The sequence below is a fragment of the Portunus trituberculatus genome, chromosome 5 (assembly GCF_017591435.1).
Source record: "Portunus trituberculatus isolate SZX2019 chromosome 5, ASM1759143v1, whole genome shotgun sequence".
NCBI classification, from domain to species: domain Eukaryota; kingdom Metazoa; phylum Arthropoda; class Malacostraca; order Decapoda; family Portunidae; genus Portunus; species Portunus trituberculatus.
The window spans coordinates 9,558,137-9,572,295 of record NC_059259.1 but is presented as its reverse complement, the minus strand read 5'-3'; the positions used below and the strand labels follow the sequence as shown (position 1 = coordinate 9,572,295).

General features: G+C 43.8%; 2 protein-coding genes and 1 non-coding gene across 3 annotated transcripts in view; 1 reads left to right on the top strand and 2 right to left on the bottom strand.

The window, feature by feature from the left end:
• LOC123515057 (F-box/LRR-repeat protein 16-like) overlaps positions 1-2,162 on the bottom strand; it is a 30,607-nt gene extending 28,445 nt beyond the window's left edge. Inside the window, exon 1 of the mRNA XM_045273452.1 lies at positions 666-2,162. Within this exon, the coding sequence (XP_045129387.1) occupies positions 666-1,809 (1,144 nt within the window). The 5' untranslated portion in view covers positions 1,810-2,162. The remainder of the gene's footprint in view (positions 1-665) is intronic.
• Positions 2,163-3,350: 1,188 nt separating this feature from the next.
• On the top strand, positions 3,351-3,424 carry Trnav-gac. Its single transcript has one exon. It is a non-coding gene; the product is annotated as a tRNA-Val (tRNA).
• Positions 3,425-4,197: 773 nt separating this feature from the next.
• On the bottom strand, positions 4,198-14,159 carry LOC123514956 (sialin-like). The gene is given in 10 exon segments (XM_045273238.1): positions 4,198-5,001; positions 6,390-6,631; positions 8,239-8,371; positions 9,253-9,399; positions 9,775-9,868; positions 9,870-9,996; positions 10,986-11,073; positions 12,774-13,007; positions 13,389-13,636; positions 13,925-14,159. Coding segments are annotated over 10 exon segments (1,695 nt in total). The 5' UTR covers positions 14,121-14,159; the 3' UTR covers positions 4,198-4,815.

Sequence of the window (14,159 nt, the reverse complement as noted above, 5' to 3'; positions counted from 1 at the left end):
TCGCTGTCCCGGTGTGTGGAGTGTGTTGTGGTGTGTTAATGTGTAGGGTGTGTTCACCCAGCAGTAAATAGGTACAGGATGTAACTCGAGGGGTTGTGGCCTCGCTGTCCCGGTGTGTGGAGTGTGTTGTGGTGTGTTAATGTGTAGGGTGTGTTCACCCAGCAGTAAATAGGTACGGGATGTAACTCGAGGGGTTGTGGCCTCGCTGTCCCGGTGTGTGGAGTGTGTTGTGGTGTGTTAATGTGTAGGGTGTGTTCACCCAGCAGTAAATAGGTACGGGATGTAACTCGAGGGGTTGTGGCCTCGCTGTCCCGGTGTGTGGAGTGTGTTGTGGTGTGTTAATGTGTAGGGTGTGTTCACCCAGCAGTAAATAGGTACGGGATGTAACTGGAGGGGTTGTGGCCTCGCTGTCCCGGTGTGTGGAGTGTGTTGTGGTGTGTTAATGTGTAGGGTGTGTTCACCCAGCAGTAAATAGGTACGGGATGTAACTGGAGGGGTTGTGGCCTCGCTGTCCCGGTGTGTGGAGTGTGTTGTGGTCTCAGTCCTACCCGAAGATCGGTCTATGAGCTCTGAGCTCGCTCCGTAATGGGGAAGACTGGCTGTGTGACCAGCAGGCGACCGTGGTGGTGAATTACACAGGGACACACGCACACAGGGACACTCACCAATGTTGATGATGGCGTGGTTGGTGAGTTCCCAGCAGGAGTGGAGGCGCAGGATGCTGAGCGTGGAGGTCTGACGCGGGCTGAAGAAGGCAAGGGCGGCGTCGGTGACGTGGTAAGCCTGCAGGTTGAGCTCGTAGAGTGAGGGGAGGAGCTGTGCGATGGCGCCCACGGCCTCATCCGCCACATTGATGCAGTCCGCCACGGAGAGGGACACGATGCGTGGGTTGAGGCAGGCCCACAGCCCCGCCTCCGTCACGTCATTGCACCCCTGCAGCTCCAGCTGGTACACGCCGTTCAGGTGGTCCAGCAGCGTCTCCAGGCCCTTGTCGGACACGTTGGAGCAGCGCAGGGCCACGGAGCGCAGGGCCTTTGTGTGGTTCACGGCATAGTTAGCCACCAGGTCCATGAGGTCCTCATCGTTGGCACACATCAGCACCAGCGAGTCAAAGCCGCGCTTCTGCACCGACACATAGAATCGCCGCCGCATGTCCGTGGTCACCTCCACGTTGGCGCTGCGCATCTCGCGGCAGTGCAGGACGGGCCGCAGGCCGTGCCAGAACCTGGGCTGGTACAGCACCGCGCGCCACCGCACGCACACCTGCGCCAGCACCGTCCTCTCCAGCGGCGAGAAGTACGAGAAGAGCCTGGTGAGGAAGGCCTCGTCCCGCACCAAGTCCTCCCACGCCAGGTACCGCTGGCCCCGCAGCAGGTGTGCCGGGGACCGCGGCGACCGCGTGGGGCGCGGCGACCCCTGGTGCCCATTGAGGGGCGCCTGTAGGGCCGCGGCCTGTGCCTGCGTGGGCGCCGCCACGCCGCCGTTCCTCACCTTGCTGAGCAGGAAGCGCGAGGGCTTCTCTGGCGGCAGGGGCTTGTCCACCTTGGCCTTGCCGTTGGCCAGGCCGGCCCCCGCCACACTGTTCCCACACAACACATTCGCCACCTTCTCCATCACGCCGCCGCCGCCGCGCCGCACAGACCCCATCCTGCTGCCGCCGCCCTCACCTCCGCCTCCGCCTCCGCCTCCGCCGCCGCCGGCTCCCGGCAGCTCCCTCTCCCTGCTGCGGGAGCGGAGCCCCAGGCCCGTGATGCACTTGGAGAGCTCCACGCCCGCGCGCTCCACCACCTCCTGCGCCGTGAGGGACATGGGCTGCCCGCCGCCACCAGCACTGTGCCGCCGCCGCCACGCGGGTCACGGCCACCACCTGCTCATCACTCACACCCGCGCCGCGCCCCCGGACCTCGCCCCGCCCACCGGGGCATGGCGGCTCCCGACGGAGGCGGTGCAGCAGGGCGCCCCTCGAAGCACGGCACACACCGAGGGCCGCGGCATGCACGGCAGGCACCAACCCACCTCACACCACACCACACCACACCACAGTACACCACACCACGCCACGCCACGCCACGCCACGCAGCCTTGCAGGGCGCGGCCAAGACACCTTCTGACGTGTGGCGGACAGACCTCGCGCGTGTGTGCACCCCACCACGGCTGTCTGGCGACTGGCAGGCGGCGGCGGCGGCGGCGGCGGCGGTGGCGATGGCACTTGTGTTGTGGTGGTGGCGGTGGCACGCGCCTCGCCCCACGCACACACCCACCAGCCTGCGTGTGCGTGTGCGTGTGTGTGTTATGACAGGTTTCAGCACGGACACGCAGTACACACACACACACACACACACACACACACACACACCAGACCCAACACGCGCGCACTGCACATCAATCCTGCCTACACACACACACACACACACACACACACACACACACAAACACACCACTCCCTCAGCTGCTGCAGGCGGGGCTGGACGGGGGTGGGCGTGGGTGAGTAGCGGAGGGACGAGGGGCGGGGTGGGAGGAGGGAGTCTTATCCTACAGGACTCCCCAACAGCTGATCAAACCCTCCCCAGATGAGCCGCTGTGACGCAACATCCAACCCCCCCCACTCCCCCACTCTCTCTTTCTGTGTGTGTGTGTGTGTGTGTGTGTGTGTGTGTGTGTGTGTGTGTCTATCTGTATTTCGCAACATCCTGCTTCACAAGGCAAGATTAAGAACATCTGAAGGTGCACACACACACACACACACACACACACACACACACACACACTAATCACTTCTCATTTTTCTTTCTAAGCTAAAAGTGAATTCAAAATATTTAGTTCATTTATCTATCTCTCTCTCTCTCTCTCTCTCTCTCTCTCTTTGTGGCTTTTTTTTTCATTTATTTACACCATGTGGGGTTTTCACGGGAATTTCTGGGCTAAAGGGGTAATTTTGTGGTACCTCCTATCTCAAAGCCCACCCGCTATATAGGAAACCGTTGCCCCGAGTGAGGAAGCCCAACCTACACTCGGACCGTGGACAGGATTCGAACCCGTGCGCTTGGAGTATTTTGGCAGTACATTTTTCGATACTTACCTAACGAACACTAAGGAAAGGAAAACAAAGAACATATGAACAGGAAAAATACTTAGATAATATATTTGTTTTTAATTTCATCTGTTATAATATTTTTCCTCCTCCTATTATTATCATTATTATTATTATCATTATTATTATTATTATTATTAGCACTCTTTCCCTCAGTTATATTTTAATTCCTGATTGTTTTAAGTTTTTCATGAGATTCTGCACACACACACACACACACACACACACACACACACACACACACACACACACACACACACGCCCGGTAGTTCAGTGGTTAGAGCGCTGGCTTGACAAGCCAGAGGACCGGGGTTGGATTCCCCGGCTGGGTGGAGATATTTGTGTGTGTCTGCTTTGACGTGTAGGTGGTGTTCACCTAGCAGTGAGTAGGTACGGGATGTAAATCGAGGAGTTGTGACCTTGTTGTCCCGGTGTGTGGTGTGTGCCTGGTCTCAGGCCTAGCCCAAGATCGGAAATAATGAGCTCTGAGCTCGCTCCGTAGGGGAACGTCTGGCTGTCTCGTCAAAGACTGCACCAGATCAAACACTGAAACACACACACACACACACACACACACACACACTCTTAAAACCCTCACACACACACACACACACACACACACACACACTCTTAAAACACACACACACACAGTTAGTGATTCAAAGTTTGCATATTTGTTTCAGTGTACGATAATTAGCACATTGAGTACGACGCCAGAATGAAAAAACGATCGTCACCTTAATACATGGAGACACACTTAATACTACTTATGTATACGGCAATTATAAAATTAATCGTGTGGTTATGTATAGAAAAAAAAAAAGATATTAGTACATTTTTGTTTTGCATATATAAACATTACTACTGTATATAAAAATAACTACTATTACTCTTACTACTATTACTACTATTCTCTATATCAGCTTGTCTGGATATACGCAACTACTATTACTCATATTGCCTCTGTTTTCGTTACTACTACTACTACTACTACTACTATTACTATTACTACTACTATTACTACTTCATTGATCCCAGATATTAAGTTTTATGCCTAGATTAAATAAAAATATCATTGTTTATCTTCCTCCTCCTTCTTTTCCTTACCTATCTTCTTATTCTACATCGTTATTCTATTTCTTCTTCCTCTTCATCTATTAATCCTTCAATTTATCTTTATTCTTTTATTCTTCCTCCTCCATAACTTCACGAGGGCCAAAAGGTCTGTTGCTGCCTCCTTCTCCACCTTTAGTGTTGACCTTCTAAGTATTTTCTTGTTTTACCATATTCAGCGCTCAAAATATTTCGTTCTCTTAGTTCACTCTAAATATTTCCTTTTCTTTAGTTAACCCTTAAGCTATTTTGTTCTTTTAGCCTGAATGAATCCCTTAAATACCTCACTCTTCCCTTAAAAATGCTAAAATGTCAAATATTTCCTTTTTTTTTTTTCCTTCCATAAGCTAAAAAAAAACACTAATTTATACATTTTTATACCATAGTTAACCTTCAAAATATTTCGTTTTCTTTAGTTAACCCTCAAAATATTTCGTCTTTTTTAGCCTTAAGTAACCCACTAAACACTCCAAATCTTCCCTTACAAGTACCAAAATAACCACTAACTCTATTTTCACCATAATATTCCCTAAAAAACACCCATTTACACCCATTATTACCACCGCCACCACCACCACCACTACATTTGAAGGGGTAACTAATGCATACTGTTACACTCCTCTTCTCTCCCTCTCTTCCTCCTCCTCTTCCTCCTCCACGACCTCCTCCTCCAGGCTGTTCCTTGGAGAGTCGAAGGGCTGCACTTGGTCTGTGACGAAGGCGATGTAGAAGGTGCAGGTGACCACGTAGATGAGGGCAGACAGGAGAAAAACAGTGTTCCAAGCTTTCACTGTTTGCTGTTCGAGAGAGAGAGAGAGAGAGAGAGAGAGAGAGAGAGAGAGAGAGAGAGAGAGAGAATTAAGAAGGTTTTAGTAGAGAAAGAAGGAAGAAAGGAAAGATAGAAAAAAGAATGAAAGAATTAGTTTGACAAGAAGCTAACTCTTCAACAAATATAAAGAACAACAATAAAAATAAAAGTGTGTTTGATTATTTGAGTGTGTTTGTGTGTTTGAGTGTGTTTTGAGTGTGTTTGGGTGTGTTTTGAGTATGTTTTGGTGGTTTTGGTGGTTTTGAGTGTGTTTGGGTGTATTTGGTTGTGTTTTGTGTGTTTCGGGTACGTTTGGGTGTTTTAAGTGTGTTTTGGGGTGTTTTGAGTGTTGGGTGTGTTTTGGGGTGTTTCGGGTGTGTTTTGAGTGTTTGGGTGTGTTATGAATGTGTTTTGGTGTGTTTTTATGTGTTCTGGTGTGCTTCGGGTGTGCTTTAGTGTGTTTTGAGTGTGTTTTGGTATGTTTGGGTGTTTCTGAGTGTTTTGGGATGTTTTGAGTGTGTTTGGGTGTGTTTTGAGTGTCTGAGTGTGTTTTGAGTGTTTGAGTGTGTTTGGGTGTGCTTTGAGTATGTTTGAGTGTATTTTGAATGTGTTTGGGTGTGTTCTTTTTCTTTTAGTGTGTTTGAGTGTGTTTTGAGTGTTTTTTTAATATTTTGAGTGCTTTGAGTGTGTATGGGTGTGTTTGAGTGTGCTTGGGTATGTTTGAGTGTGTTTTGAATGTGTTCTGAGTATGTTTTGTATCTTGAGTGTGTTTGAGTGTGTTTGGGTGTGTTTCGAGTGTTTGTGTGCGTTTAAATGTGTTTTGAGGTATGTTTGGCTGTGTCTTGAGTGGGTTTGGTATGTTTGGGTGTGGTTTGAATGTGTTTTGATATGTTTGGATGCATTTGGAGTGTGTTTTGAGTTTTGATAGTGCTTTGAGTGTGTTTGGGTGTGTCTTGAATGTTTTTTGAGTGTTTTTTTTAAGTGTATTCGGTTGTTTCGGTGTGTTTTGAGTGTGTTTTGGTGTATTTGAGTGCATTTTGAGTGTTTTTTGCGGATGCATTCTGGATGTATCTAAATATACTTAACAAAACACACACACACACAGACACACACAGACACACACACACACTCACATTCTCGAACGTGAGTGTTTTGAGTTTTGAGAGTGCTTTGAGTGTGTTTGGGTGTGTCTTGAATGTTTTTTGAGTGTTTTTTTAAGTGTGTTTGGTTGTTTCGGTATGTTTGGAGTGTGTTTTGGTGTATTTTGGCATGTTTGGAGTGTATTTGGGAGTATATTTGAGTGCATTTTGAGTGTTTTTTTGCGGATGCATTCTTAACTAAAAACACACACACACACACACACACACACACACTCACATTCTCGAACGTGACAAAGCCAACCACAGCGGGCGCAATAAACCCAGTGAAGTTAGCCAGAGTGTTGGTGACCCCGTAGATAGTCCCTGCAAAATTCGGCGCGATGTCTTGGTGGGAACAGAAGAGGCCACAGAAGGCAGACCCCGAGACACCAACAGCGGCTGACATCACCACCACCGCCGCCACGCTGTCACACCCCACTAAGCACATACCAACAAGGGCCACTGCTGGGAGGTACGAGGCTGTGGGAAACGGGGTGTGTTAGTGTGAGAGGCTATGGGAGGCTGTGGGGAGGCTGTGAGTGTGTGTGGGAGGAAGTGAGAGGCTGTTTGGGTGTGTGGGGGTGATGTTAGAGGCTATGGAAGGCTGTGGGAGGCTGTGAGAGGCTGTGGGGAGGCTGTTAGAGGCACATCCATACACACTTAAACACACTCAAAACACCCAAAACACATCAATACGCAATCAAATACATCCTTACACACTCAAAACACATTTATACACGCTCATGACATACTCAAAACACTCAAAACACACCCAAATACACTCAAACACACTTAAAACACTCAGAACACTCAAAATACACCCATAGGACTCAAAACACTCATGCACACTCAAAACACACTCAAAACACACTCAAAACAATCAAAACACACCCATACGCACTGTATACCTATGCATACTCAAAACACTCAAAACACACCCATACACACTCAAAGACACTCACACATTCAAACACACTCAAACACATTCAAACACCCCTAAACACACCCAAAACACTCAAACATACTCAAAAACACTCAAAACACTCAAAACACACCCAAACACACTCAAACACATGCAAAATACACTCAATACATACTCAAACACACTCAAAAACACTCAAAACACACCCAAACACACTCAAACACGCCCAAACACATTCAAAACACACTCAAAACAGTCAAACACACTCAAACATACCCATAAATACTCAAAACACATCCAAACACACTCAAACACATTTAAAACACACTCAAACACACTCAGAACATTCAAGCACACTCAAACACACTCAAAACACACCCAAACACACTCAAACACCCCCAACACACTCAAAACACTCAAACACTCAAACACTCAAACACATCAAACACACTCAAACACACTCAAACACACTCAAAACACACCCAAAACACACCCATAAACACTCAAAACACACCCAAACATACCCATAAATACTCAAAACACATCCAAACACACTCAAACACATTCAAAACACACTCAAACACACTCAGAACATTCAAGCACACTCAAACACACTCAAAACACACCCAAACACACTCAAACACCCCCAACACACTCAAAACACTCAAACACTCAAAACACTCAAACACATCCAAACACACCCAAAACACACTCAAACACACTCAAAACACACCCAAAACACACCCATAAACACTCAAAACACACCCAAACACACCCAAAACACACCCATAAACACCCTAAACACACCCAAACACACCCAAAACACACCCAAACACACCCAAATACACTCAATTACACTCAAACACACCCAAATACACTCAAACACACCCAAATGCACTCAAACACACTCAAACACACCCAAAACACACTCAAACACACTCAAACACACTCAAACACACTCAGACACACCCAAACACACCCAAATACACTCAAACACACCCATAAACTCAAAACACACTCAAACACACTCAAAACACACCCAAACACACCCAAATACACTCAAATACATTCAACCACACCAAAATACACTCAAACACTCCCAAATACACTCAAACACACTCAAAACACAGCCATACAAACTCAAAACACACACACACACACTCACCAACACTCATAGCTATCCTTCTGACAGACAGCACAGACAGCTTTCCCCTTGCTGTCGCCCTGTCCATCAGTAGACTGAAGAGGAGCGCAAACACCGTCTTGATAAGGTAAGGAAGAGCGGACAGTAACCCATTCTGGAAAACAAGAGGAGGAGATAGAAGTGGTGGTGGTGGTGGTGGCTGGTTCTGTAGAGCCTATGTCGATGTTATTGGGGTCTTTAAAGGGTTTGAATAGTATCTACTGGTGTTATTGGGGTTTTTCAAGGGTGTTTTGTGGTTTTTAGTGGTGTTTTGGGGGTTTATCAAGGTTCCAGTAGTAGTTTAACTTGATACAGCTTCAGGAACTCATGTGGGGGATTAAAATAGTGAGGACTGTGGCTATTAATCTTCTGACCTCCATTGACCCTTCCTAATGTCAATAAAATGGTCTAATCGTACACAAATCTCAAGGTAAATATGTGTCCCAGTACTGAAGGGGTTAAGAGTGTGTAGTGGAAGTTATTGGCGTTTTTCAAGGGAGTTTTCAAGGTTCTAGTGAAGTTATTGGGTGTTTTCAAGAATGTTGATTTCAAGGTTCTAATGAAGTTACTGGGGTTTTTCAAGGTTCTAGTGAAGTTGCTGGGGTTTTCGAGGTTCTAGTGAAGTTATTGGGGTTTTTATGGTTCTAGTGAAGTTATTGGGGTTTTTATGGTTCTAGTGAAGTTATTGGGGTTTTTAAGGGTGTTTTTATGGTTCTAGTGAAGTTATTGGGGTTTTCAAGGGTGTTTTCAAGGTTCTAGTGAAGTTATTGGATGTTTTCAAGCTTGTAGTGAAGTTATTGGGGTTTTTAAGGATGTTTTCAAGGTTCTAGTGAAGTTATTGGGTGTTTTCAAGGTCCTAGTGAAGTATTTGGGTTTTCAAGGATTTTTCAAGGTTGTCGTATCAATTTTCTTGTCATTCTGTAACCTGCTTATCTATCTACCTACTTTACCAACACACACACACACACACACACACACACACACACAGGTACTTACACTCTTAATACTATAATGCTGCATGTTGGACAGGTACACAGGCAGCTCCGTGACAAAGGTGTAGTACCCCCAGTTGTGCCCGATGTGCCCGACGGTGACGGCCCAGAAGGGGAGGCACCGCACCACAGCACCCCACGGTACGCCAACCTGAGGGAGGGGAGAGGGGAGAGGGGCGGGTCTGGTTAGATTAAGTTAGGTTAGGTCAGGTTAGGTTAGGTTAGGTTAGGTTTGTTGTGTGTGTGTGTGTGTGTGTGTGTGTGTGTGTGTGTGTGTGTGTGTTTTTTTGGGGGGGCGGTAAAGGGAATGAGGTATACAGATAAATGGATAGATAGAGAGAAGTAAATAAATAGATAGATAGATAGATAGATAGACAATAAAGAGAAAATGAAAAATGAAGATATAGAAGATTTAAAGAAAATAAACATAGAAGAAGAAGAAGAAGAAGAAAGATAGAAACAACGAAAGAATAAACACACACACACACACACACACACACACACACACACACACACACACACACACCTTCTCTTTCCTGACAACACAGTGCGCCATCAAATACTTCTTCTCCTCTGAGCTAATGCGGCGGTGTGTGTCAGGGCTCTCGTAAATCAAAACCCCACAGCACACACCAGACCACGCCAGCCCCGCCAAACACGTAGAAGACAGCCGGCCAGCCCCCTAGGAAGGTCTGGGAACACAGCCACCCGCCCACTGACAGAGAGAGGACTATACCGACCTCTGAACCTAAGGAAGAGAAATATTAAAGGGTTTTTTTAGTTACACACAGAGAGAGAGAGAGAGAGAGAGAGAGAGAGAGAGAGAGAGAGAGAGAGAGAGAAGGGGGTGTAAGGGTGGTAAAAGTAAATCTAGATATAATACTAAATAAAGAGTAAGAAAATGAGAAAGAATGAAAGAAAGGGAGAAAAAAGAGAGAAGGCAAGAAAGAAAAATAAAGAGAGAGAGAGAGAGAGAGAGAGAGAGAGAGAGAGAGAGAGAGAGAGAGAGAAGGGGAAGGGAAGGGCGGTAAGAGTAACGTTAAATACAATAAATTAGTGAATAAAGAGTAAGAAAATTAGAAAGAATGAAAGAAAGGGAGAAAGAGAGAGAGAGAGAGAGAGAGAGAGAGAGAGAGAGAGAGAGAAATTGAAGGTGTGTGTTGCAGATTATGTTAGATAAATGTTATAGTGAAAGATACCAATGCATGATGACACATACACACACACACACACACACACTCCTCTCTCTCTCTCTCTCTCTCTCTCTCTCTCTCTCTCTCTACAAAGATACGATAAATTAGACAATACAAAAAAAAAGGTAGAAATACATCAATAAATAAAATACAAAGAGAAGGAGATAAAAAATAGATAAGAAGAGAGAGAGAGAGAGAGAGAGAGAGAGAGAGAGAGAGAGAGAGAGAGAGAGAGAGAGAGTGTGTGTGTGTGTGTGTGTCATCATGCATTGGTATCTTTCACATAACATTTATCTAACCTAATCTGCAATATGTATGGATGTCAACACACACACACACACCTTCAATTTCTCTCTCTCTCTCTCTCTCTCTCTCTCTCTCTCTCTCTCTCTCTCTTCTTATCTATTTTTGACCGCGTAGTGTAGTGGTTAGCACGCTCCACTCACAATCGAGAGGCCTGGTTCGAGGAGGGAGATAGTGACAAGTACTACATCTCTCTCTCTCTCTCTCTCTCTCTCTCTCTCTCTCTCTCTCTCTCTCTCACCTATGAAGACGATGGTGTTGTATTTGCTTCTCTTGTAAGGCGGCACCCACACCACCATGCTTCTGCTTACTGCCGGCATCACCAACCCCTGCAATTACAGTTACATAGATTACATACACAATTACATAGATTACATAGAAAACTAGAGATTACATACAAAGTTACATAGAAAATGAGATTATTTATAAAATTACATAGAAAATTAGAGATTACATACAAAATTACATAGATTACATAGAAAGTTAGAGATTACATAAAAAATTACATCGATTACATAGAAAATTAGAGATTACATACAAAATTACATAGATTACATAGAAAATTAGAGATTACATACAAATTACATAAATTGCATAGAAAATTAGAGATTACATACAAAATTACATAGATTACATAGAAAATTACATGTTACTCAATCAAATAGTTTACATAGAAAATTACAGAGATTACATGTTACACAATTACATAGGTCATATAGAAAAGTAGACATTACATAGATGATTACATAGATTACATAGACAATTGCACAGATTACATACACAATTGCATAGATTATATACATAGTTGCAGATTACATAGGAAATTATACAGATGACAGATTACAGAGACAATTACATAGACTACATCAAAATTACAGATGATAAAGACAATTATATCAATTGCATAGAAAATTACATATATTACTTGCGCTTTTAGTATATACATAACAGAAAACTGCTTAGACAATTACATAGATTAGAGAAATTATATAGATTACATATACGATTACATATATTACATACACAAATACATAGATTAATTAGACAATTATATATATTACATAGAAATTACACAAATTACATACACAATTACATATATTACATAGAAAATTACATAGATTACACACACAATTACATAGATTACATAAAGATTATATAGATTACATACATAATTACATGGATTACATAGAAAATTACAGTTTACATACACAATTACATAGATTATATAGACAATTATATAGATTACATACTCAATTACATAGATTACAGAAAACTACAGATTATATAAACAAAATTATATAGATTACATAGAAAATTACCTAGATCACATAGGCAATCACAAAAATCATATAGACAATTACATAGATTACATAAGCAATGACATAGATTACATAGAAAATTACATAGTTTATATACACAATTATATATATTACATACACAATTACATAGATTACATAGAAAATTACATAGATTATATACAAAATCATATAGTTTAAATAGAAAATTATATAGATTACATATACAATTTCATAGATAACATACACAATTACATAGATTAAATAGCCAATTACATAGATTACATAGACAATTCCATAGATTACATAGACAATTACATAAATTACATACAATTACATAAAATACAGATTTCATATACAATTACACAGAAAACATAAAATTACATGGATTACATATACAATTACACAAACAGAAAATTCCATAGATTACATATGCAATTACACAAATTACATAGAAAATTCCATTGATTACATATACAATTACACAAAATTACAGACAATTCCATAGATTACATATGCAATTACACAAATTACATAGAAAATTACATAGATTACATAGACAGTTACACAAATTACATAGCCAATTTCATAGATTACATAGACAATTCCATAGATCACATACAAAATTCCATATATTACATAGACAATTACACAAATTACATAGCCAATTCCATAGATTACATATCCATAGATTACATAGACAATTACAGTGGCGAGAGCAAACAGCAACTGACCTGCGCAAAGCCGAGGCAGAGACGGACCGCGATGAAGAAGTTGGTGGAGAGGCGAGCAGCGAGGGGCGAGAGGAGCGACAAGAGGGAGGAGACCAGCATTCCCACCATTATCACCGGCTTGCTTCCACTCCTCTCAGACATGCGCCCTCCCACGATGTTTGTAATGACGTTCCCGTAGAAATAAGCCCCCAAAATCAGCCCCTGTGTCTTCTCGTCCCACTCATAACGCTGGTTCTAAAAGGGAAAGGGAAAATGAGCTCGCTGGTTCTAGATAGGAAAAGGAAAATGAGCCTGCTGGTTCTGGAAGGGAATGGGAAAATGAGTCCCATGTGTATAGTCTCATTTCTAGGGCTGGTTCTAAAAGGGATAGGGAAAATGAGCCCCACGTGTCGTTTCATTCATACAGCTGGTTCTAGAAGGGATAAGGAAATGACATTGCCGTAGAATTAAACCCCAAAATCAGCCCTTGTGTTTTCTCGTCCCACTGGAAAAGCACAAAAAACACAGAAAACCTTAAAAAAAAACAAGGAAACTCAACTAAAACACTAAAAACCCATTAAAAAACACCAGGAAATGAAAAACAAACATAAATATAATTAATTACAACAAACATACCGTATCATTGACACTCAGATATGAAGATGTCACATTTGGAGCAGGACAGCCACCACCACCACCACCACCACCAATAATACCCTCTCCCGCCACTTCCAGGTCATGGGTGGGGATGGGCGTGGGTGTGTGGGCGTGTGAGCGCGTTACCATGGAGACGATAGCAATGGAGAGGCTGTACCGGGTCATGGAGAGGAGGATGACCCCGGCACAGGTCAAGGCCACCATTGTGTGTCTCGCTCCCCAACCCTCTGGCGGAGAGAAATGGAGTTAGGTCAGGTTAGGTTAAAGAGAGAGAGAGAGAGAGAGAGAGAGAGAGAGAGAGAGAGAGAGAGAGAGAGAGAGAGAGAGAGAGAGAGAGAGAGAGACGGAACAGCAACGTAAGATATAACAAAATAGTAAATAAAGATAAAGAAGAAGAGAAATAAAGAAAAAAAAGGAAGAGAGAGAGAGAGAGAGAGAGAGAGAGAGAGAGAGAGAGAGAGAGAGAGAGAGAGAGAGAGAGAGAGAGAGAGAGAAACTAAATCAAAATCACTTACTTTTCATAAACTTGGAATCTTCAGAAGTAGTGATGGTGGTTGTCAAGTCACCACCACCACCACCACCACCAGCCTCCACCACAGCCAAACGGTCAACACACAGGCTCTCCTTCTCTTCCTCTTCCTCTTCTTCTTCCTCCTCCTCCTCTTCCTTCTTCTTCTCTGGTAGTGTTAGTTCGTTTGTGTGTTTCGCCATTTTCGTGTCTGCGTGTGCGTGTGTGCGTGTGTTGAAGCG